General features: G+C 39.7%; 1 protein-coding gene across 11 annotated transcripts in view; it reads right to left on the reverse strand.

The window, feature by feature from the left end:
- The window catches only part of MPHOSPH9 (M-phase phosphoprotein 9), a 54,816-nt gene that overhangs the window by 5,851 nt on the left and 22,132 nt on the right, over positions 1 to 26,833 (reverse strand). For 7 of the 11 annotated variants that reach the window (XM_012535535.3, XM_033440790.2, XM_033440789.2 and 4 more), the window contains 12 exons: positions 23,937 to 24,024; positions 21,880 to 22,095; positions 14,275 to 14,322; positions 13,299 to 13,363; positions 11,792 to 11,893; positions 6,214 to 6,348; positions 5,175 to 5,350; positions 3,893 to 4,039; positions 2,957 to 3,077; positions 2,054 to 2,157; positions 1,136 to 1,383; positions 763 to 831 (listed from right to left, as the gene is read on the reverse strand). In XM_012535535.3, the coding sequence (XP_012390989.2) occupies positions 763 to 831; positions 1,136 to 1,383; positions 2,054 to 2,157; positions 2,957 to 3,077; positions 3,893 to 4,039; positions 5,175 to 5,350; positions 6,214 to 6,348; positions 11,792 to 11,893; positions 13,299 to 13,363; positions 14,275 to 14,322; positions 21,880 to 22,095; positions 23,937 to 24,024 (1,519 nt within the window). Of the gene's footprint in view, positions 1 to 762; positions 832 to 1,135; positions 1,384 to 2,053; positions 2,158 to 2,956; positions 3,078 to 3,892; positions 4,040 to 5,174; positions 5,351 to 6,213; positions 6,349 to 7,369; positions 10,922 to 11,791; positions 11,894 to 13,298; positions 13,364 to 14,274; positions 14,323 to 21,879; positions 22,096 to 23,932; positions 24,025 to 26,833 lie in introns of those variants that run through there. The other 4 variants (XR_004486977.2, XM_033440800.2, XM_033440797.2 and 1 more) reach the window with 4 other exon arrangements.

Consider the following 26,833-nt stretch of genomic DNA (forward strand, 5'->3'; position numbering starts at 1 on the left):
AATGTTCCATGGTTTCATGCATTTTAATTCTCTTTGAAAAGCAACTAAAAAAAATGTACACGGCCCACTTTGCCTGCACCATCTCCTGCTCAATAATGGAATCACACCTCTCTTTTTAACCTCACATCTATTCCAGTTGCAAAGTGCCACTGTTTTATATGTCTACTAAATGGAAAGGGGTTCAGAAATAAACTGCAGATTGGGGAGGAAAAAACAAACACAAAAAAGGGAGATTTAATGTGAGAGCCTTAAAAATGTAAAATCTGTTAACAGACATACTGCCATTTGCTCCCAAGTTAGTTTCTTGAAAACATGATGGCATGAACACCTTTTTCTTAGCAGTATAAAGGTAAAATCACTTTTTGTTCCTGAAAGCTAGCATGCAGTTATAAAATACGCTATCATCCAAACACTTCCTGTAAAGGCTAAAAGTTTTGATCGACTGTTTCAGTGTGCCTAAAAACTGTGATATTAAAAAATCATCGAGGGCTTCCCTGGTGGCGCAGTGGTTGAGAGTCCGCCTGCCGATGCAGGGGACACGGGTTTGTGCCCCAGTCCGGGAAGATCCCACATGCCTCGGAGCGGCTGGGCCCGTGAGCCATGGCCGCTGAGCCTGCGCGTCCGGAGCCTGTGCTCCGCAACGGGAGAAGCCACGACAGTGAGAGGCCCGCGTACCGCAAAAAAAAAAAAAAATCCTCGTGGTTAAATGGAGCACTGACTCGCACCAAGCCTCCAAAGCAGACCCAGGGTAAGACACTTCACCTGATTCAATCTTGTCTGCAGAGTGATTCGTCCTCCAGTAGAAGGCATTCGGCTTAGTGCTGCCTCAATCTGTTAACACAAAAAAATGTTTAAATAAAAATAGGAGAATTCTAATTAGTGGCAGGGAGGTTTATAACAGAATGGAAAGAAAAGACTTCAGCCTAGTACTTTCTCGTCCATCTCGACTTCGCATAAGTCCCCTCTGTCACAATTAGTAACAACAGCTTGGCTCACACACGTTTCTAGTGCAGCTCTGTGTGGCATCCACAGTAACTTCCTGGGTTTGACTCAGTAATTCCCTCCTGACTCTTCCTCAGACGTAAGCATTAAGTGCAGACAAAGATTTAAGACACTTTTTTATGTTTGTTTTTACCTGGTCTTTTTCTTTTGTAAGTTCATCAAAAAACCGTTCCGTTTCAGCTAGGGTCCTAATTTTTGCTGTATACTCAAAATCATTACCCTGTGGTGGTACGTAGGCAGGCTTACACTGTTCATAGCTAACTGATTTATTCTTCTCCCAGGCTGATCTCACAGAGACTTTCTTCACTCCACTTGGCAACGGTTCGGGGGAAGAGCTATGATTAACATGGATGTCAGTGGTTTTTTCTGAGTATTTTTTTTCTGTCAGAGAGAAAAGAAGTTTCTTTTATTTCTTATCAGCTCTTCTAACAGAGCATGTACATACTAAATATGTTACCCAACTTCACTTTCTGTAAATGGCTGCTACACGGCCAAAAAAAATGTAATGAAAAGAGATACATAATGAATCATATATACTCAGTTTTTTTCTCCACAGAATTCTAAAAGCCCTGCCCTCAGTTTGACAATCTTCACAACTTCCCTAAATAAACTTAAAGCAAAAAAAAAGTTTAAAAACTAAACAACACATTTAGTGGACATATACCAACATTACAGAGTTAGTATTTTAAGGGCCTACCCAAGTGATTTCACATACATTATCTTATAACTTTATAAGATAAATGAGAAAAAGAAACTTAAAATATAAATGAGAAAAAGAAGGTGCATATAAGTTACAGAATATAAAAAACTGAACAGTATGGCCCTGGTAATTAAAGATTAACATCCCCTGTACCTCGGTTTCCCAACTTTCCAATGAGGATAACAACACTGACACAATATGAGTGTCACAAATGCTTATTTTTAGAGGCCCTTGGGTAAAAAAAGATTTAAGTGCAGGATATAATGACATTTAGAACCTTGAAAAGATACCAGAAACTCACAAAATGAAAGACTAAAACCATAACTGATAATTTTTTTTAGGAAAAGGTACCTTCTGAGTCATCTAGAGGAAGAAACTGGAGTTGTTTCCTTGGATTGGGACGTTGTACTGTAGACACAGGAACAGTATCTAAATCATCCAAAAGTATATCAAATCTATTGAATGAAGCAAGTTACTTGTGAGAAAAAAAGTGTTAACTGATGTTCCCTATCTCCACTAGAAAGATGAGCTGGCATCCAGTTAACTTACATATTCACATATCTTTAAAAGAGAAAGGTGGTCATATAATTTTTTAAAACTGAAATTTAATTTGTATTTTCTAACACAAAATTATATTTACATACTGGCGACTTGAAGCATTTACCAATACATTATCTCATCCGATCTTTGTAACAACCATATGAAATAAGCAGGTAGGCATTATTACCCCCGTTTTATAGAAGAGGAAACTGAGGTTCAATGTGCTTCAGTAATTTTCCCCAAGAGCCTGACGGAGCTGGGCCACCAGCTCTCATGTCTTAGGAGTCAGTGGCCCTCCCACCACAGCACACACTCCCAACCACACTTCAGAGAGAACTTTCTCAGGAGCACAGGTAAACTTGTGTTTAGTGCCAGGGCCATACCAGGACAGCCCACTTTCTTGTACAAATGGCCCCCAATTCTCCCTGTATCTTATACCTTTTCAGGAAAACAAAGAATTATCATTCTATATCCAAAAGCTGGAAGAGGTTCTGAGGCAGTATTTAAATTTTATAGTAGCCAGTTTACACACTTAAAAACGGTTTTCACGTATTATAGTACTTTTTTATTTTTAGTATGACATTTATTTAAATGATTTAAATCCACAGCATCCCCATTAACAACTGAAAAATTAGTGGCAGCTAGAGGCATAAGTTGACATTTTTAAAAAATCAATACTATATATATTTTATTCAACAATTTTAGAGAACTTACCGAATCGGGCTGCTTTCATTTTTGCTAAGTAGATGACTAAATCCTGGGGACAAATTTTCTTTAGGGGATCGCTTTGGACTATAAGCCACAGTCACTGGTGTTAACATAATCTCTCTTTTTGCTACAGAGGAAAACGAAGAGGAGACAGTCTGTTCCTTCTATGTATGTGCTAGGTTGGCAGAGCATAGCTTCTTTTCCAGTACCTTATTTCTAACTAAGAATACATTTTCATTGTAAAACTTTTTCGAAGATAAATAAGAGTATACAAAGTAAAAATAGTTCATAATCCTAACATCTAGAGGAAACCACTGGCAAGATTTTAGTGTATCAGACTGTAGTTGCAGCGCTCTGACTCAAAACTGGTTTTTCAGGATTTTAGAAGTCGACTGGAAATAAGATGGAAACACCAGTGCACTAGTGAACATTCCTAATAACACAGTCATACATGAATCTCCTCAGCAGTTACGGAGATGGAAATTAAGGATACACAGAGGCCCAATGCTTAACTTTAAGACCATACTTATAATTGGCTAAAGAAAAAGGTGACTAATGCTGAGTAACCTTAGGTAAATATATGGAAAAAAACATCATTTTTCAGGCTAGCTTAATTTGTTTGAACTACTGTTTAATTAGATAGTTGTCAAAATATCTAGTTGAGTTTGTCTCAAAAACTGTGAAGTGGTATTAGTTGCAAAACATTTGCGGGACACACTCAAAAATCTCACTTTGATAAACGGTGAGAATTTCTTCAGTTATAGGCATAGTAACTGTGCAATCAGATGGTGTTATTGAACAAGATCGTATTGAGGGATTCTGTGTTCAGAGCACTGTACTAGGTGCTAGGAAGAGTGTAAGGGACACAGAAAGCATCAAACAGTGTGTATGGCTCAGATGCCACTCTTCCAAGCCCAAGAGACATAAACCTCTAACTCTTACTTGGAGTACTTGATTTACGATTTGAAGGTGGTAAAGATGACGATCTCTGTGAAGCAGAATTAAATCTCTTTTGTCTTTGCTGGGCACCTTTCTCTGGGGACCGACTTGTATTGACTGAAGTGTCAGTTAGCCGAGGAGTCACTAATTCTGTAACAGAAAAATGTAAAAAAAGAAATACAAAACAAACCTAGCTTCAGTTATCTGCTTTTTATTAACAGATGGTTACACCAAGCAAGCAATTCTTCTCACCATCTAGATTATAATGATTACTTGCAAAATGTACCACATTACAATGCTAAAAAATGCTTGATGAAGAAAAACGTGTGAGGTTTCAATGAATTCATTCTGGTTCTCTGTTTACAACTGGCATTCAAGGTGATTTTTCAAGAGCTTAATTTTAGAAAGCCGGTCACTAATTTATTTACTAGTGGATACTGCTTTGGAAAGGCAATGCCAAAGACGTTAATGATGTAATTAGCAGGCCCAACCAAATAAGCACCAGAGCAAGTACAAGCGCCTGGACCTGTGAAATAAACAGTATTAAACATACTTCTTGTCCTACTGATAGATGCTCAGTAACCAAGAAAGGGAGAGTAGGAAACGTTACATCTCACTTTATGAACACCAAATGCCTGTCGTAACTTTTTGATGTGTGCAAGTAAGACAAATTGATATGAAAAGTTTTCAAATATCCTTAAGAATGCCACGTAAATCTTTAATAATCAGAACATAATATGTCATTTGAAAAGGTACCTATGTGATGACAATGATAAATTAACAACTGGGGGGGACTTCCCTGGTGGTCCAGTGGTAAAGAATCCACCTTACAATGCAGGGGATGGGGGTTCGATCCCTGGTCGGGGAACTAAGATCCCACATGCCGCGGGGCAACTAAGCCACAGTGCCACAACTACTGGGCTCACACGGCCTGGAGCCTGAGCGCCACAACTAGTGAGAGAAAACCCACACGTCACAACCAGAGAGAAGCCCGCGCGCCACAATGAAGAGTCAGCACATCGCAACAAAAGATCCCACATGCCTCAATGAAGATCCCACGTGTTGCAACTAAGACCCATCATAGCCAAATTAATTAATTAATTACTTAAAAAAAAATTAACAACTAGGGGATTCAACTGTCTGCAATGGGGCCGAAACAGCATAAAAATAAATTTAACTTTTTATTTTATTACTTGAGGCATTTCATTTTAAGAAGGCAATATAATTGGGGGAGAAAGAGATCTATATATCTATATTTCTATCAAACAAGGAATAAAATACTTACTATTTGAGGTATCCTCTTTCTCCGTCTGTGTGCCCCAATTTTTAAATACTTTTTCTTCATCAAGTTCTTTCAAAGCTTTCATGATTGGTGTGTCTGAAGTGTCTCTTTGTTTTTTTATCAATAAACTTGTTGGTGAACTTCCAGGTGAAGGATCCTTTTCCAGAGGAGAATGGTACCTTAAATAATAATTGTAAGACACACGGTGCTATGAACAGAATATTTGTGTCTCCCCAGAATTCTTATGTTGAACGCGATTCTTATGACGAATTCTTGTCCTCACCTTTTGGAGGTGATTAGGTTTTGATGAGATGATGAGGGTAAAGCCCCCAAGCTGAGATTAGTGCCCTTATAAAATAAGGAAGAGACATCTTGATCTCTCCCTACACACATGCACCAAAGAAAGGCCATGTGAGGACAGAACCAGGACCCAACCATGCTGGCACCCTGATCTCAGACTGCCCACCTCCAGAACTGTAGGACATAACTGCTTGTTGCTTAAGCCACCCAGTCAAGGGTAATTTGTTGTAGCAGCCTGAACTAAGATGGTTTACCGGGATTACTAGGGGAATACCATGAGGGTTGACAGTTACTCCACAATGAATACGTATGCTTCACAAGGCAAATCAATAAAATTGAGCCTGTATATAATAGAACAGTGCTTCCCAATCCTTTTCACAGCCTAGAGCATACAGAAATATAATATTTATATGGCACTCTGGAGTAAATGAACGAGGTTGCTCATGGGGGGCTCAGCTATCTGGAGGGTGAGGACCAACCTCTTGTCCGAACTGTAAGCCCGTGCACAGGGCACAGCACTATGCCAGCGGCACAGGTGGAGATAGCTCCTCAAGGCCTACAGAAGGAAAATTTCCGAAAAGCACTAGCGTTTCAAAATAAAGTAAAAATCAGATCCTCAAAATTAAGACGTAAAAGGAACAAGGAGATGGTTCTTTACAACTTCCTGAACTTTGAAAGGCAACTGAAATCTCTAAGAAAACCTAACAGTCTCTAAATATGATCTTCGACGGAGCTGTCTCACCCAGCAAAGCAGGTGTCCTCCGGCTGGCTGTCTGCCTTGCTGTCCCGCGTGTCCAGAGGCTGCCCAGTGAAGATGGAATGCTCTGCTCCCGGGATCAGCCACTTCCGCCGGCTGACGTCGGAGCTCGCCAGCGTGCTGTGAGGACGAGAAGTGTTCTCAGGCATTGCATGGTCTGCGCTCCAGATTAGACTGAGCACATACAGAAAACAACCTGCTCTGAAATATTATTTCCACATTTACACAGGAATTTAAAAACAGCATAAAACAATCTTATTTTAGCTAGATGAACTCTATTTTACAGTTTTCAGCTCCAACTGAATTGTTATTCTTGGTTTCAGAAGAACAGTCAAGATTTAGGTACCGTCACGTGAACCCGGCTCCGAACACCCCGGCCCAGCCCCTCACCGCACTTCACACCCTTTATGCCCCGTCGAGCTCAGGGCCCTGAGGTGAAGCAAGAGCACCTTGCCTGTTCCTCCCAGACCAGCATTGCCGACAGAATTTTCTGTGAAGACAGAAAACGCCCTCCATGTGCACAGTACAATACCGTGGCCACCGGCCACATACACACGAGCTCGTAAATGCTTGCAACGCAGCTAGATTTAAACAGCTGTGGTGGCCAGCACTGCTGTACTGAACAGTGTAGTTCTAGACCATGACATTCCTCCCTGTGACTGTGAAGCCCGGCCCGACTGAGGCTCACCCCACCATACACTCCGGTCACTCGAGGCCTCATCCTCTCCACACCGCCTCCTGCCCTCATCCGGCGCGGCCTCCATGCGCACACGGGAGCTGCTCCCAACTCCTGCCGACGACCCGACTCCCTTGTTCAGTCGCCCCTTCAGAGGACGCTCACTGCACGCATCATCCCAGAGAAGGCAGCTCCCTTCAGAAATCACAGCTCCAAAGATGCTCTGGCTCCCGTGCTCGAGCATCCCCATGGCGCTCTCACCGCGAGGCCCACGACCCTGGGCCTCCCCTTCCCTGGGCACCAGCCCCTCCTAGCTGTCGGGCTCCTCTTCACCCCACTCCGACCACCACCCCAGCCCACGCTCCTTGGTAACCAGTACTCATCGCCTGGACCCCCTTCCCTGCTCACTTGCCATCGCATCTGACTGGCAGCAAACCTAAGCCTGTCTGACTACAATGAGCTCACTTTTCTTCTGTGTCTGTACTCCTACAGTTGAGCTTTGCTGGACAAAAGCTGCCCAGCTGTGTAGACTGGGGTATCACCACAGAATCACCATCACTATCTCAAGTGGACACCCAACGCTGGCTGCCAACACATCTTCCCGTAATTAAGGAGCTCCGATTCCCCAATATGACTATCTGACACCCTCTCCACTCTCCTCAAACCTCTCGCCCCAGCCTTGACTGTCAGGTGATAACCTTGCATCACACTCCAGAGAGAAAATAGAAACCACGGGACAGGAACTCCTGTCTTCCTCTCTCTGCTTCCTTTCACAACCAAACTTTTTAAGAGTTGCCTCTTTTATCTATCAGTATTTTCATTTCAGCTCCCAGTCACTCCTTTTCCCCTCAATTTTTAAATTAAGAATCATTTCAAACATTCTTAGAAAATTACAAAGAGTACTATAACAAGCACTTGCCCATACTTAGTTTTAATAAATGCTAACATCTTTACCATATGTGTTTTTAATTGTAAGACATAAATAGCATATATATGGTTGTTTGCATTTTTAAAATTACATAAAGGGCATAATGTACGCATCCTTTTAATGCTGCTTTTTCTACTCAACATTATGTTTGAGACTTACCCATGTTAATATCTACAGCTCTACCATTTTAATAGTTTATCCACAGTATGACTGCATCACAAGTCATTTATCCTTCCTCCTGTTGGTGGATGTTTAGTTTCTAATGTATCACCTTTCAACAATGCTCTATTGAACATGTGTCAGAATTTCTCCAAGGTAAACACCTTAAACTAGAACTGTGGAATTTGGGGTGTGCTCACCTCCAGTCTTACTGGATACTGACAAATCACCCTCCAGATGCGCTGTACCAATTTTCAGTCAAACCAGTAGTTTGAGAGTTCCTGTTTCTTCATATCTTTGTGAAATTTTACAATGACTGGCCTGTCTGATGGTGTGAGTGGTATCCCATTACTGTTTTCATTTGCAACTTTCTGATTATTAGTGAAATGACCATCTTTTCATTTTCATTAGCCATTTAGGTTTCTTTTTCTGTGAACAGCTTGTTCATATTTTTTATCACTTTTTTATTGAGGAGGTTCTCTTTTTTTTTTTGATTTGTAGTCCTTTATATTCTGGATACTAACCCTTTATTGGTTCCTGTTCACTTAAAAAATGTAGGACTTCCCTGGTGGCGCAGTGGTTAAGAATCCGCCTGCCAATGCAGGGAACACGGGTTCAAGCCCTGATCCGGGAAGATCCCACATGCCACAGAGCAACTAAGCCCGTGCGCCACAACTACTGAGCCTGCACTCTAGAGGTCTCTCGCCTAGAGCTCATGCTCCGCAACGAGAAGCCACTGCAATGAGAAGCTCGCACACCACAACGAAGCGTAGCCCCTGCTCGCCACGACTAGAGAAAGCCTGCGTGCAGCAACGAAGACCCAACGCAGCTAAAAATAAATAAATAAAAATTTTTTTTAAATGTAAAATAGTTCAAGCATGAAGACATCCAGATGATACTCAGGCACCAACCAACCCGCTTTATAAAATCTTGATTCTCTGCCGTATATCCTTTAGAATCCTACGGAGCGGAACAATACAGATACAACTGAAGTCCCCTGTGTACCTTTCCAACCTCATTCTTCCCAAAAGCAACCGTTCATGCTAATTTGTGTTCAGCATCCCCAGGAGCGCTTCTACACCTTTACTCCACCTGTATGACCCGTAAGATCTGCAGAGCTGATGTACATGCTAAAGTCGATATACCTAGTACCCAATTTCTTCTGCAACTAGTTTTTTGTTGTGTTCCATATTATGTTCTTAAGATTAAACCATGTTGACAGGCTAGTTATGGGGTTGGCAACTGTGAGTAAAGAGCCAGACGATAAATATTTTAGGTATTATGGGCCAGACAGTCTCTGTCACAACTACTCAACTTTGTCACTGCAGCACAAAGCACCTATAGACAATACACAAATGAATAAGCTTAGGTATGTTCCAATAAAACTTTATTTCTGGACACTGAAAGCTGAATTTCATATAGTTTTCAGGTGTCATGAAATATTATTCTTTGATTTTTTTCCCCAAACATTTAAAAACAAAAACCATTCTTTGCTCACAGGCCTTACAAAAACAGGTGGTATGGGAATTCCCTGGCAGTCCAGTGGTTAGGACTCCGTGATTTCACTGCCGTGGGCCCAGGTTCAACCCCTGGTCAGGGAACTAAGATCCTGCAAGCCGTGCAGCCCAGAGCAAAAAAAAAAAAAAAAACAACACAGGCAGTAGGCTAGATTTGGCTGGGGAGCTGTAGTTTGCCAACCACCAATCTAGTCTGTGCACTGTCATGTTGAGCAGTATTATGCATAAATGTATCACAATATACTGACATTCAGGCTGTTAGACATCTAGGTTGTGTCCATTCACTCTTCAATACATTCACCACTGCCTTCCGCTTCGGTCACTCCGTGCCAACTGCTCTCCAGGTCATCAGGAACCTCCAGCTTACAAATCCAACAGACCCCCATTCCTCATCTCACTGGCTCTCTTAACAGCTGCTTCAGTCTTTCTCAGGTTCCTTTGCCAGCTCCTTCTCTACCCAACACCAAAACACTGGGGTTCTTCAGAGCTTTGTCCTGGGCTTGCTTCTCACTAAACAGACGCATCCATCCAATAGCTTTAAGCCCTATCTAGAAAGACGACTCCAATATTTATAACTCCAGCCTTATTTCTGCACTCCAAACGGAAATTTATCATCACCTGCTTGATTTCCACTTGGAATTTACATGAATCTCAAACGAAAATCTTCAAGACGTAAATTCTGATCTTTACCCCATGGTCTGCTCTTTCCATCTCCTCCCTGGTTCAATGCTACACCTTTAGCTGTTCAAGACAGAAACAAAGGACTGACCTGACGCCTCCCTTTCTTACCTTGCCATCCAATTCATCCAGAATCTTCTCAAATCCTTCTCGTCTGTCCATTTCTATGGCCACCACCCAGCTAGCACCATCTCTCTCCTAGCCCTGCAATAGCCTAATTAGTCTCTCTGCTTCTACTCTTTTCCCCTCCTCGTGGCAGGTGCATTAAAAAAATAGAAATCAGGGGACACAATTTTACTATATAAAACCCGGGCTTCCCTGGTGGCGCAGTGTTTGAGAGTCCGCCTGCTGATGCAGGGGACACCGGTTCATGCCCCGGTCTGGGAAGATCCCACATGCCGCGGAGTGGCTGGGCCCGTGAGCCATGGCCGCTGAGCCTGCGCGTCCGGAGCCTGTGCTCCGCAACGGGAGAGGCCACAACAGTGAGAGGCCCGCGTGCCACAAAAAAACAAAACAAAACAAAACAAAAACCCGTCAAAGGTGTCCCAATGGACTTACAGTAAAATCCAAACCCTTGACCCTGGCTGAGAAAGCGATGTATGATGGGTCTGTGATTTTATCTGGGGCTCCTTTGTCCCTTGCTGGGAACAGTCAGGCCACATGAGCCTCCTCTGGGTTCTTCAAACATGAGACTAAGCGCTTTTCTACCTCAGGACTCAGCAAGAGCCCTGTCTCTGCCTGGAACACCCCTCCCTCCACACCTCCCACCTGAACGACTCTGCATGTCTTCCCTCTCCACTAACGCGTCCCTCCACAGAAAGGCCCCTCCCTGACTCCAACTTTAGCCCTCCTTTTTGTTCAATCTCAAATGTCCAATTTCAGTTATTTACATTATCTTACCTTTCAATAATTCATTATGTCCTACTAATATTAATTAGTAAAGATCTAGAAATGTTTCTCATTTGACAATTACAACTTAGGTTGACATTTGCAAGTTAATCTTTTTCTGATAAAACATCAATATTAGGAAGTTATGACCTACTCATTTAATACTCTTTATTTACATCAAAATCACAATAAAAACAATTCTAATATGAAAAAAACTTACTGTGTAAATGAATCATCAAGATAATGCTCTTAGATTATAACAAAGCTAATTTGGAAAAACTAGAAAGAAAAATCCACACAACCTAATGCAGATCCACCTTCATAATTCTTTCCATTAACACGGGAATAAAATTTCTGGAAGTTTAGGGCTAAAAGACCTTTTGAGATGTTCTAACCCAATGTCCTTGTTTTTACAGATGATAAAACTGAGCTCCAAAAAATGAAGTGATCTGCCTAAGGTCACACGGCTGGGCAGAGTCAAAAACAAATAAAGCATCCCAGTTCTCGTCACTCCCAATCTGACTCTACATTACCTTTCGGCAAATGCCTCTGCATATGAGCTTTCTCAATATCTAACAGTTAGATGTTTTCACGCATCAGGTTCTGTGATGACATTTATCTGTGTCTTCCTCACGATTTAGACAGATGAGTGTCTCAATTCAATTACAGGGTACGCCTATTACTAGCTTTACAGAGAGATTAAACGAAGTAACTTACTTGGCACGTGAGGGTCTCATAGGAGTTTTAGAATTATGACGAAGACTTAACATATTTTCATGCTCTACTTGCTTGACCTGAGCTTCAAGTTTTGAAATTGTTCTAATTCAAAAGCAATAAGATAAATTAAGTACATTTCAACAAACTTAAAATACAGCTCAACTACAAATTACTTATTTAACAGATACTTCTAGGAAAGGGGTGACAAAAGAGCTGCACATGCATAAACCTTCTTCATAGTAAAAAGCCACATTACACTTTAAAAAGCTGAAAAAAATCAGGGAGAATAAATAGGAAGGCAAATAGAAGAAACTCTACAAAGGAGCATTTCATACGCTACAACTGCAGGAAAAGGGAACAACACATACACTTAATACAGAAAGTAAAAAAAAAAATTTAGAAATTTTACTACAGATAAAAACACAGTATAAATTAAATAAAAATAAAATAAATTCAGCAATCAAATAAATTGCAATTCTAACATGCTTAATTCTAATAGGTATGTATTCATATGACATATACACGGGTAAGGCTCTCACAAAAGAGGAAGCAGGCTTACCATCCGAAGCAGAGCTATTAAAAAGAACTTCCTGTTCTGAACAACTCTCAACCTATAGGCAGCTCATCTGATTTGTGCTGTGTTCAGAATAAAAGCTTATCTTCAAGCTTACCAAGAGAAAATAAGCACTGTGACCAGTTAATTGTTTTGTGGATATCTTGGCATTCTTTCTGTCTTTTAAAACTTTGAATACGTCTCCATCTCATCTTTTAAACTTAAATTCTTACCTACTCTGTCGCAAGGAAGGTTTGAGGGAGAAAGCTCTAACAGAGCTAATGCTTATACCAAACGGATAACAAACGATCCCTAGAATTGAATGCTTCACAGAAAAGACTTGAGCAGACAAGAAAGCTAGACTGTTCCTGTTCTTCCCTATGAGAAGTCCTTAAGAGTGCAATAAAATCTCTAAGTCAGGGACAACACTTTTCTCCAAATAAAACTACAAAAATATACACTAAAGCCAATTAGAAATATCTAATCATTTGCCATAGGGACAACTTAATGACTGTTCCTTCCCTAAGTAAGCAAATCAGATCATGAATACAGTCCTCAAACCAGGTCTTTAAGAAAGTAGATAACCACAAAATTGGTGTGAATGCTATTTTCTTTTTGGAGCACAAAGATAATTCAGTGAATTAGACTACTTCTTAAAATTCTTTTCAACGATTTAATATCACTTAGGTTTTACCTATGCTAAGTAAATACATAATGTTTGGGGACCCGCACACCTTTCAGGCACAGCCACCAATATATTCTAATCATTTAAAACTCTTTGGCTAAAATCAAATGTATTTCCAGGTGAAGGGAAGGTGAGGATTAAAATCTAATCTCAAAGTGCTTAAAAATCCCCAAGAAAAGCTTTTTTCATCACTTTTAATACAGACACATGTTTAAGGCCTGAAAGGACAGTTAGCGGTATTTGCTTATTAGTAAGACAATAGGTTTTACCTTTTCAAATCAGAAGCCTGAGTGTGTGCATCAAGCAATTTGTTCTCAGTTTTACTTAATGTATCCTATGAAAATAAAGGGAGGGTTCAGATAACTGAAGACAGATATTCAGATGCACTCCTTTTATTTTAAAACGCATAATGTAAAACTAATCTAAGACTACACCAGAGAGCTACAAAGAAAATTATGCAGATACTCAGCAAGTATGGCATCAGCCACAGAGCCAATATACATGATTCAAGGGAAAAAATGAAGAGCAAAATACTGGTTTATACAAATAGCTGTGTGTCAGCCCCCTGTTTAATAAGCAAAGCCTATTATGCTTTGCTTGATTAGAAACAGTGTTAAAATGGACATATTTTAAACACAAACTTGACTAAAACCTCAGTAAATGGCAAAGCGAATACCTGCAATGATGAGATTTCAGATATAACAATTGGCCCCTGAAACCCCAGACATCTTGGCTACCTAGCTATGCAGGCCTTTTCACTAACCTTGAATAATCACAACCCTGCGTTTTATGCAACAGAACTACTTGGACCCCACTTACTTATTGTGGGGTTTCAATGAATTCAAATACGTAGATCCCAAACAAAGTTTTAATTAAGAATTTAAACATAATTAACTCAACCCCACAAAAAGCTAATGTTTTGAAAAACAAAACCTTATATTTAAATAGTATTAAATAATTATTTGCATTTGTATGGTATTTTATCCTCTTCTAAAAATTTCATCTCATCTCAAATGCAATAGCCATTCAATAAATATTTGTTAAATTAACAAATTTGTGAGTTAAATGGACAGATATTTGAAAATAAGGAAACTGACACGAGAGGATAAGTGAGCGGTCTAGTTCAAATAGCCAGATGGGGACAGAGGAGGGGAAGAGAAAGGGAGAAAGGGTCAGATCTCTCGACTTCCAAACTAATGCTTTTGCCCCGACAGGAAGTTCAGAACATGAATGATCAACTGTTACCTTTACTCTTTCGTGTTCTTTTCCAAGGGACTCATACTCTCCTAAAAGCTACAAGGAAAAACAAAGAATTGCACCACAAAATTAAATATTATAATATCAACAGAGGGACAGTCTGTAAAATAACTGCCCTTACTCTTCAAAGCTGCCAGTGTCATGAAAGAAAAAGGTTAACACATTGTTTCAGATTAAAGGCAACTAAAGAGATAAGTGAATAGATCCTGGACTGGGGAAAAAGGTGACATAAAGGAACAATCTGGATATGGACTGCATCAGTATTAGATTTATTTGGATAATTTTTCTGTGACTATGGATGTATTTCTTAGGAAACACATACCAGAAGTATATAAGTACAGGGGCTCAACATCTACAACTTACTCTCAAATGGTTCAAGAAAAAAAAAAAAAAAAATATATATATATATATATATATATATATATGTGTGTATGTGTGTGAAAAAAATATATATATGTGATATGATAAAGCAAATATGGCAAAATGTTAACTGGTGATCCTAGGATATAGGAGTATGACAGTTCTTGCAAGTTCTCTGTAAATTTGAATTTATTTCAAAATAGAAAGTAAAACCATTTATTTCAGTCAATGCCCTTTAAGTAAGCAGTATTTGAAAAGATTAAAATGTATTTGCATTGTTCTCTTTGGAACTGTTGCACACTACCTTTTGTTAAGTTAGTTCCACAGAGTAAAGGTACAATCCCCAAAGTCTAATATAATTAGGTAATTTATTTAAAAATACGTAAGTGAGACTTCTGGGGAAAGAAGAGAGATTCATCACAGGATTTTCTTCTTATCCAGAGATCCCACTAAATTAACAAGGAAGCAATTAAAGAGAAAACAAAGGAGGTAACAGCAACGAGCGAGAGATTTCAATGAAGATGCAACAAGGCTACAACTTCCAGAGTCTGAATAAAGGATGCTAATGGCAAGTAGGTTGATCTCTTCATAACCCTGAGAGGCTCACAACTTGAACCCCAGGTTCAGTGGGGGGCAGGGTTGAAGCACAGGGCTGACCACAGGAAACTGGTTCAAAGTCCTGGGTTAGAGCCCAGGGCCTTTTCTCAACCCATACAGCAGTGGACTGTTCAGCCAGGCAATAGGGCATAGAAGACATGACTGTGAGAGAAAAATGCAACTTTGGAAACACAAGTATGATAGCAGGGTGTGAGGGGGAGGCAAAGAGATAAAGAGAGAATGACTAAGGAAAAGTCTTCAAAAGAAGAAAAACCCACTTGACTCTCCCCTCCCTCACTGCCACCAGAGCCTGGCTGATAGGTTCCAGACAAGAAACCGGAAGACTTTTCTTTGGGAAAACTGAACAACCCCAGAAAAAAAGACACATTTACACCTGGAGGTTCCCTAACCAAACGCCTGGTGCATCACTTACAACTGCTTGTAAGTGAAGGTACCAGGAAGTAAGTCCCATCTGTGCACACAGAGTCTCCAAATAGCTTTTTACTGCCTCCCTCTTAACTGTGAACCTACCAAAGAATCAACATTTGAACAAAAAAATTCTATATGAAACAGACTTCAAATCAAAATGAAAGGTTAACTTAGAAGAAATAATGAACCAAAACTAAAGGAAAGTATCAAAAGAAAGCTATTATTGGGACCTCCTTGGTGGTCCAGTGGTAAAGAATCCGCCTTACAATGCAGGGGATGTGGGTTCGATCCCTGGTCAGGGACCTAAGGTCCCACATGCCACGGGGCAACTAAGCCCACGTGCCACAACTACTGAGCTCACGTGCCTCAACTAGAGCCCACATGCCTCAAACTACAGAGCCCACGTGCTCTGGAACCCAACGCGCCACAACTAGAGAAGAGAAAACCCGCACACCACAACTAGAGAGAAGCCCACGCACCACAACAAATGATCCCACATGCTTCAACGGAGATCCTGTGTGCCGCAACTAAGACCCAACGCAGCCAAAAATAAATAATAAATAAATCTTTAAAAAAAAAAGAAAGCTATTATTAATATCCTCAGAGAAATAACAATGTTATAGTCACAAAACAAGAACAGAAAGCTTTGAAAAACTAGCAATCAGAGAATAAAGAGCTCTTAGAAAGTAACAATGAGAAAAGACATAATTAATACTAAGACTGGAAGATAAAGGACAAAGAGGCCATGATGAACACCAAAACATAAATAAGTCTTAGAGAATCAACCCATGCAATACAACATCTACTCATAAAAGTTCCAGAGAAAGAGAAGAGAGAGAGGCAGGAAATTAATAGAGAAATAACATCAGCATTTGTAGAACTAAAAGACATTAATTTCCAGATTGGAAGAACCTATGCTCCAAACACTGTTATGGACTATCAGAATACCAGGGATAAAAAGAAGATGCTAGAAAGCTTGCAGAAGGCTAGTCATGAAAGGCACTGTGGCTGTCAGGAAGCTCTTTCAGGACGCCTGTCCTTAGTACTCTGCCATTATGCTGCAAAGAAGCCCAAATGAGGCCACATGGAAGGAAACATGGAAAGAACTGCAGGCTTAGTTGACAGCCATCATCAAAGGCCCCAGCTTCTGAGTTTCCAGCTAAGGCCCCGATAATGCTGGGCCAAGATAAGCTGTCCCTGTTAAGCCCAGTCCAAGTTCCTAGACCACCGAGCCCATGAGCAGAGTATGTCCAGTTTGGGGGTCATTTGTTTTGCAGCTCTGGTAACTGCAACAATACCCTAGAGGTACTTGCACACGTTGGCACAGGATGTGTATATAGGAATGGTCATGGCAGTGCTGCTCATAACAGCAACAAAAAGAAACTGGAAGCAGGAAAATGGATAAATAAATTGTGGAATATTCACACAATGGAATATGACACAGGGATGAAAACAAGTGAATTAGTGCTGTATGTATCAGCTTGGATAAGTCTTACAAAGGAAAAAAAGTTTCAGAACAGTAAATACAGTATGATAGCATTTATGGTTTTAAGATATGGCAAACAAACAACACTGACTAAGCAAACATACAAACATGATGATACAAAGACAGACATGGGAATGACATTCACACCATTCAGACCAATTACTTCTAAGAAGGCAGAGGTGATCAGAAAAGGTACGTGGAGGGCCTCCACGGCATCTACAGTATTTTAATTCTTAAGGTGGGTGGCGGATCGGTCTACATGTATTTGTTATATTATTCTTTATACCTTTGTATATACCAGAAATATTTCACATACAAATGTTTAAATAAAAAAGAATAAAAACTACATGTATCAACACGGCAAATCTTAGAAACAATGTTGAAAGAAAAACAGGTGGTAGAAGGATACAGTGCAATACAATTCATATATGGTTTACGAACATACGAAACATTACTATATATTATTTAAAACAACGTGCATTTATAGTAGAAGTAAAAAGAACAGAGTGGGGATAACCAAGAGCACATTTAGCATAGCAGGCACCTCTAGGGTGAGAGAGAGAGGAATAGAAGAGTGTCTTTCAACAGTATCTACGGATGGCCAGTATATGGGGATTTAATGCATTACTCTATACCTTTCTGTGTGCTTAAAATATGTGACATGATAAACGTGGAAAAAGTCAGTGTTATCCCTGGAAATATTCATGCAATTTCAGCTGAAAACAACATTCTACCTACCCTTTGTGCTTCACTGCTACTCAAACAATGATGGGTTTTTAATTAAAAACAATGACATCCCAGAAGCAATGAACATACCTAGATCTTAAGTTTCTAAATACCATCTTCCACTTAAAGGAACCAGGGCTCTGGGGAAAAATGACTGACTTAGGGCCGGGGCTAGAAAAGTACAAGATGGGCCTGGAACATCTGGCTGTGGCAGGAAGTCTAGAATGACGGGAAACTGTCAAAAGGTCACAGAAGCCAGCTTCACACGTACCCCTCAGGCCAAAGCTAAGACAAAGCATCAAAATAATAAACAGAGTAAAAAAGACTACCTCACTGAATAAAATCAGAATCCATGAGTCCACGCGGATAAGCAGAAATAAAGAAGAAAGGAGGACTACTCCCTGCAGTAAAATGGAGAGGGAATCATAGAAATAGAAAAAACACCATTTGGCAGCCGCCACAGTAATTAGTGGTTTCAGGCAAGACACATCAGGACATGCTACAGCTAGTGGGTAACAAGTTTGATGAGAAAAAGGTGATTTGCAGAGCCTTAAATTACCCTCTCATAAGTTACATGTTAACTGCAGTGGGGGAGGGGCAGGATATAACTTTACAGTGGAGACCCCTGGCAAACCCCACCTTCACCAAGTGGCTGGAGTTGACACCCACATAGTTCACACGTGCCTCCTAACAGGAAGTGCTAAGAGGGGCTCCTGTGCATCACGACAACCCAATCTAACTGTGAAGAAACACACACCCAAACTAAGGGCCATTCCACAATGTGCTGGCCAGCGGACTCTCTGCGATGACGGATGCAGTCCCCCCGCGCTGCCCAACACCGCAGCCACTACCTACGTGTGACCGCTGAGCACTTGAAATGTGGCCAGTGCAACTGGGGAACTGAACTGTTTATTTTGCTTAATTGTAATCAGTGTAAAGTTAAACAGTCACATGTGGCTAGAGGCTACCATGTTAGAAGGAGTAGTTCTATAAAATAGTCTATGATCTTCAAAGAGTTTTAAGGTTATAAAAGAAAAACTGAGGATCTGCTCTAGGTTAAAGGAGATAAAAGAGATGTGACAACTCAATGCAACATGTAGTCCTGGATCGGATCTCGAACAAGGGAAAAAAGTTTCTTTTGTTATAAGGAATACTTGTGGTATAATTTGCAAAAAATTGAATGGCATGTATAAATTACTATATTAATGTTAATTTCCTAATTTTGCTATGGTTATATAAAAGACTGCCCTTGTTTTTAAGAAATAGACCTTGAAGTATTTAGAGATAAAGATGCATTATATCTCTAACTTACTCTAAAAAAGTTTGGAAAAAAAATTATTTTTTTTTTTTTGAAAAATCTTTAAACTATACGTGGACCGAATGATAAAGCACATATTATAAAATGCTAACTTTCAGAATCTAGGTGAAGGGTATATGAAAATTATTCACACAACTTTTGCAACTTTCTGTAGGTCTGATGTTAAGAAGTACAAGTTTTAAAAACCAGGAGCTCATGTACTCACACACACTAAAATTATACTATTAATGTGTATGAATGAGAACAGTAATAACTGAACCATGTAAAGTTCTAATCAAATATGGCACACGGAGTGGAGTGTTCATATGTACTCCCTCCTGAAACTTTACTAAAATGACTATAAAGGAATAAAAAACATAGGGCTTGCTGGTATGTATGATATGCCCAAAATGGTACTTTACCTCTGTGATTTTCCTCCTAATAACCCTAGTCTAATCATGAGAAAAATATTAGACAAATCCCAAGGGACATACTGCAAAATACCTGCCCAGTTCTCCTCAAAACTGTCAAGATCATGAAAAACAGGAAGAGTCTGAGAAACTGTCACAGCCAAGAGGAGCCTAGGAAGACATGAAGACTACATGTAATCTGGTCTCCTAGAGGGAGTCCTGGAGCAGAAAAAGAACATTAGGAAAAAAGCAAGGAAATCTGAATAAACTGTGGTGTTTACTTAATAATAATGTATCAATATTGGCTCATTGGGACTTCCCTGGTGGTCCAGTGGGTAAGACTCCCTGATCCCAATGCAGGGGGCCTGGGTTAGATCCCTGGTCGGGGAACTAGATCCCACATGCTGCCGCAGCTAAGAGTCCGCACGCCTCAACTTAGAAGGCTGCATGTGGCAACTAAGACCCGGAGCAGCCCAAATAAACAAACATTAAAAAAAAAAAATTGGCTCATTAATTGTGGCCAAGGTATGGTACTAATGCAAGATGCTAATAACAGGGGAAATGGTGGGGGGCATATGGGAACACTCCACTATCTCCTCAATTTTTCTGTAATTCTAACTGTTCTAAAACATAAAGTAGTTTTTAAAAAGTAAAGTGTGACTGCAACTATAAAAGTTTTCAGATATGGAAGGCCTCAAAATTTGTCTCTTATGCCTTCTTTTTCTCAGGAGATGTACTCTAGCAAAACAGAGTTAAACCAAGAAAGAAGATACAGAATCCACACAAAAGGACAGATTCAATATGGGAAAGAAGCGAAGACAATTCCCAGGATGATGACAAAGGCAAGTCCTAGAAATCTGTGTATCAGACCTCGAGGGCAATCAGTTCAGACTGAAGCAAGGATACTGGGGAGGCGGGAGGAAAGCAAGTGCTATGCATGTTTAAAAACTAAGCAAGCAGATAAAGAGACAAGCCAATTATTAAGTCTAGGAAAAATAAAAGTTGTAAGAGAAAGGAAATGCAGTCACTGAACACTGCAGCTTAGCTTTGAAAAATATTTGCATAGACATAAGAAACACTGAATTCTGATTCATTTATAAATGATAGTATATCATATTTAAAGTCTAAGACACCACTAACTAGAAATGCTATTTAATATTATTTACTAAAATACTAAGAGGAAAAAGTGCTACCAATTAAAATATGACACTATAAAGATGCATTCCAATTTCTGAGTTGTTCAAATGTAAAAGAATAAGCTTCGGGCTTCCCTGGTGGCGCAGTGGTTGAGAGTCTGCCTGCCAATGCAGGGGACACGGGTTCGTGCCCCGGTCCGGGAAGATCCCACATGCCGCGGAGTGGCTGGGCCCGTGAGCCATGGCCGCTGAGCCTGCGCGTCCGGAGCCTGTGCTCCACAACGGGAGAGGCCACAGCAGTGAGAGGCCCGCATACCGCAAAAAAAAAAAAGAATAAGCTTCTCAGAATCAATTTAATACATCAATCACATTGGAAAGAGGGGGGGAGTGTTTGTTTGGGGAGCAAATGGTATAAGAAAGCTACACTGTGACCTTGCACAGAGGGTAGTCAATATATAATGCCTGAAACTGATGGGGAAAAAAAAAGAGCAATGTAAGTTTGTTACTTAGAAACATGGAGCAAAACTTTAGAAGGAATGGCTAAAAGAGCTGAAAATAATGGCTTCTAGGGTAGAGGACTCCAGGATAGGGAGAGGTGAAGAAGATTGCTGTTTCTCATTTGATATTTGACCATTTAAACCATTGACATGTATTACCTTCAGGAAAATAAATTTTAAAAAACAAAGCAGCAAGAATCAAATCTAAAGCTATGAGGAAGAAAATATCAACAGCCGAAATACTTTCAGATTTTACTTTAAAGAAAAAAACAAAACCTAAAACCTAATCCAGTTTCAATGTTATACAAATCTAACTTTTAAGTGAAATTAAATCAAAGTGAAAAATTTTAGCAAGCCTGTTGTAAATCTGGTCCGTTGTACCTGCCAGACACACAGATGCTGATTTAAGATAGCTCAAAGGCTGCCCTGCCAGAGACAGAAAGGCGTGGGAGTGACACCATAGCTCTGAAAGCCCTGACTTCCTGCTTTAAGATAAGACCCAACTAACTCAATCAGAAAAGTCTACGTATATTTGCAGCTACAGCAAAGTTATGTAAAATGAAAATAAATGTGGAAAAAATCATAATAGCTTGTAAGACTACAATATCTGAAATTACTTTTAGCCAACCACGTCACTAAGTTACTTGTCACTTACATCTTGAAACATTTTATTTTCTTGTTTTAGTCTTGCTTCTTTATCATCTGAGAGTTTGTAAGCATTCTCAAATGCCTCTTCTAAATCCTGAAGTCTAGATTTCAGTCGAATGATGGTATTGTCCTTTTCTTTATTACTTGTTCTCATTTCCTCAATTCGTTCCTGCAAAATTTTGGAGGCACTGCTGGCTGCACTGAAGCGTTCTCTAAGATCACTCTACAAAACAAAGACAAGGATAATACACTGTTTTTAATAATAATAAAAAAAAATAGATGTCTCAATAGCAGCTAATAATCTGTGGACATTAAATATAAAAGAAAAGTAATAAAACAAAACACATAAATGGAAATGAACAAATTTGATATTCTGTTACATCCTGGGATGGAGACTAGAAAGGATTACCCTATAGAATAATACACAGAAAACCACTGTCTGAGGCATTCTGATTCCAGGACTCACCTGTAGATGACTTTAATGAGGAAAAAATAACCATGGCTATTAGAGAAATGATTCCAAAAGCATAGCTGGAATTTGTTGCCCCACATTAATATTTAGAGGGAAAAAACAGCATTTCTTACCCTATTCTCTCACTTACAATGAAAATAAAAGAGAAAATTCAAAACATCTGAAATGTTAATATTCATTCAACAATCATTAATTGCAAATCCACTAGATGGCAGGCACTAGGGTGCTAGAAGTGTAAGATTAACAAGAGGACTTCCCTGGTGGAGCAGTGGTTAAGAATCACCTGCCACTGTAGGGGACACAGGTTCGAGCCCTGGTCCGGGAAGATCCCACATGCCATGGAGCAACTAAGCCCATGTGCCACAACTACTGAGCCTGCGCTCTAGAGCCACAACTACTGACCCCGTGTGCCACAACTACTGAAGCCCATGCGCCTAGAACCCGTGCTCCACCTCAATGAGAAGCCCACACACCACAATGAAGAGTAGCCCCTGCTCGCCGCAACTAGAGAAAGCCCGTGGGCAGCGAAAGACCCAGCACAGCCAAAAATAGATAAATTAATTAATTAAATTAAAAAAAAAAGATCAACAAGAAAGGTCCCTGACTTCATGAAGTTTATAGTTTAGGAGGAGACAAAGATAACTTAAAAAAACATCAAAACTATCCCGGTTTCAGCATCAAAAAACAACAAACAAACAAAAAACCCATCAAAGACAAACAAACAATGTCTAGAATATAACTGGCATTTTGCAGCAAAACACTGTTTGTAAAATTATGCACAGAAGAATAAAACTTGGTAATGCATGGGAAAGAAAAGTTATTTAAGAGGAAAGGTTAAGCATTCCTAGTTATATACCCAAGAAAACTGAAAATGCATCCACATAAAATCTTGAAAATATAAATGTTGGTAGCACTATCATTCATAATAGCCAAAAAGTGAAAATAACCCAAACATCCATCACCTGATGGATGGATAAACAAAATGTGGTGCATCCATACTACGGAGTATTCTTCAGCCATAAAGAAGAGTGAAGTCCTGGTCCATGCTACACTATGGATGAACCTTGAAAACCTAATGCTCAGTGAAAGCAGCCAGACACACGAGGTCACATACGGTTTGATTCCGTTGACATCAAATACCCAGAATAAGTAAACCCAGAGAAACAGAAAGCAGAGTAGTGGTTGCTCATGGCCGAGAAGAGCATGTAATGGGGGAGATGGCTAAGAGGTTTGGGGTTTCTTTCTGAGTGAGAAAAAAGTTCTAAAATTAATTGTGGTGGTAGTCGCACAAATTTGTGAATATACTAAAGACCACTGAATTATACACTCTAGAAGGATGAGTTTTATGATATGCAAATTATATCCCAAATAAAAAATAAAAATTTTAGAGGGTAAAAGTTTATAGTATCATATGAAGCCGGCAGCATTCAAAATATAAATGTAACAATAAGACATCCTAAAGGAGAAGACAAGCAACATACAACCAATGTTTTTATAAAACTATTCATTTGTCTCTAAAGTTCAATTAATAAAAAAGCTTAAATTTTTAACATTAAGCCACTAGAACAACAAAAAATAGAGTACTTACTTACCACTTCTCTTTCCAGCAAGTTATTCTTGTTTTCAAGTGTTCTCACACGACTAGTAGCTTCATTCAGAGCACTATCTAACTGGCCACATCTAAAAACCATATATTGAAACAAAACAATCAAAGACAAGATCCTTTCTCTTAAAAGTATTATAAAAATCTAACTGATTCTCCAATATATTAGGTAAAACAAATTCTCCAATGTTAGCCAAGACTAAGGATGCCATTTTAGTAAAATATATCCAATGAACCTGATATTATAGTATCCGGAAAAAATTAAAAATGATATGAAAAGATCCCTAAGAAGTATTTGTACATTCACGTTCATAGCAGCATAAATTCACAATAGCCAAAAGATGGAAGCAACCTAAGTGTCCACCAAGGATGAATGGATATAAACAAAATGCAGTGTGTGTGTGTGTGTGTGTGTGTGTGTGTGTGTGTATGGGTGTGGTGTGGTGTGGTGTGGTGTGGTGTGTGCAATGAAGTACTAGTCAATGTTAAAAAGGAAAGAAATTCTGACACATGCTACAACATGGAAGAACCTCAAGGACATTATGCTGAGTGAAATAAACCAGACACAAAAGGACAAACACTGTGATTCCATTTATACAAGGTACCCAGAAGCATCGAATTAATAGCAACAAAGTAGAACGATGGTTGCCAGGGGCTGGAGGGAGGGGGTAATGGGGAGTTATTGTTTAATGGGTATAGAACAACAGTTTTGCGAGAGAAAAAAAGTTCCAGAAATGGATACTGGTGACAGTAGCACAGCAATGTGAATGGACAATGCCAGTGAACTGTAAACTTAAAAATAGTTAAAATGGTAGATTTTGTTATTTTATCACATTAAAAAATAAAAATTAAATATGCAAGATATAGAAAACTGCATAAAATAACTTGATCTATGAAGAAAATATATATGTATATGCATTATAATTTCTGGAGGGATGCAAAAAATTAAGTCTAGGATGTGAAAACAAAAGATGGGGTAGAAAGACTCCATATAAATCCTTCTGTACTATTTCAAATCAGCATGAATGTTATTCTTTATAAGACTTGTTATTCTTTTAAAGACTTTCTTTGTAAAGTTAATTACCATAGAACCTCAAAATAAGAAAATACATGGAAGAATTTGGTCACCATTTTGAATCAGTGTTCAACGATGTGTTGTGAATAAAAGCTAATATTTATTCGGCCCTGACTACACACTCAGTCTTTGTTAAGCACTTTGCATTCATCCTCACAATCCTGTGTGTTAGGATTGTCATCATTCCCATTTTACAGACGAGAATACAGAGACAGAGAAGTTAAGCTCCTCCAGAGTCACACTGGGATTCTAAGCCAGGCAGTCTGGCTCCAGAGTCATGCTCCTACCCACTATGCATTAATACCTTGCAGAAATGAAACACTGATGAAACTGTTCTTGAAACAAAGATCACTAAATAGTCAAGTGTTGCTCTGTTGTTATTTTTCTGTTGTAATTACCTCACTGATTCCGGAATGCCAGAGATCTCATCCCCCAAGTTGCAATTGTGTGACAATATAAGTGTTAATGGTCCCACCTGCAATAGCAGTGGGATTCCCCAATTTGCAATTCTGAAATTTGAAAAAAATTGCTGTGTACACTGACAACATAATATTGGTTTTTGTCTTGGGTAAATCGTTTTTCCAGTTCTAAATAACTGCAACTTCTCATTTTGTTTCTACTGTCCTCTGTAACACAGTTTTATATGGTAGGCCAAATCAAGCCCTTTAGGGGTACTGGTAGGAGAAAATAATGCGTTGCTCTTCATTTGCACACTATCAGTACATTTACTCCACTACCTAGATTGCTGTTGTTACTGTTATAACACGACCACTTATTTAAAACCCTGACTTCCAATTTGCTCCTCCTACATTCTCTCACTGCTCCACGTGCTCTAGCAGCTTCTAGACATAAAGATGTTTTAATTAGCTCCCCTTCTTTGGCACCCCGTCTTTGACCTAACAAGGTCTGCTGGTCGGCTTCTTTCAGACTTCTGTTTTCCAACAGGAAGTACCTGTGGTCATCTGTGCCTTCTTAAAAAAACAAAACAGAACAAAAATAAGAACAAACTTCCCCCAGCCTGGTATCTACTCTTTTCTTTTTGTCCTAGAAAACCTAAAACTGGCCTTTTTTCCTGGCTCTTTTCAAACTACTTCTCTGCCATTGTACCCCCATCGCCACCACCAACAGCAAAATGGAAGCTATAGAAACGATCAGGATCAAGACAGCATGTTAACTACCACAGCAACCACACACTAGTGTAAAAGCTAGTTTTCCGGACTTCCCTGGTGGCGCAGTGGTTAAGAATCCAACTGCCAATGCAGGGGACATGGGTTCGAGCCCTGGTCCAGGCAGATCCCACATGCCGCGCAGCAACTGAGCCCGTGCACCACAACTACTGAGCCTGTGCTTTAGAGCCCATGAGCCACAACTACTGAGCCCGTGTGCCACAACTACTGAGCCCACGTGCCTGGAGCCCTTGCTCCACAACAAGAAAAGCCACTGCAATGAGAAGGCTGAGCACCGCAACAAAGACCCAACACAGCCAAAGAGATAAATAGATAAATAAATAAAAGCAAGTTTTCCTAGAATTCTCCAAATTAAACTGTTAACTGGATCAGATTTCAGTTCCCTCCTAATCTTTTCTCCAGGGCTTTTGTCTTTTTTGCCCTAGAGAAGACTTTGCTGTCACCTAGACTCCATCAGTTTTCAATCTGTTTAATACCATTTGTAAAGTATGTTGCAAGTATGCTGTTATTTATTTTTTTGGCCGTGCCGCATGGCATGTGGGATCTTAGTTCCCCGACCAAGGATCGAACCCAAGCCACCTGCAGTGGAAGCGTGGAGTCTTAAATTAACCACTGGACAGCCAG

The sequence above is a fragment of the Orcinus orca genome, chromosome 15, assembly GCF_937001465.1.
Source record: "Orcinus orca chromosome 15, mOrcOrc1.1, whole genome shotgun sequence".
In the NCBI taxonomy this organism is placed as follows: domain Eukaryota; kingdom Metazoa; phylum Chordata; class Mammalia; order Artiodactyla; family Delphinidae; genus Orcinus; species Orcinus orca.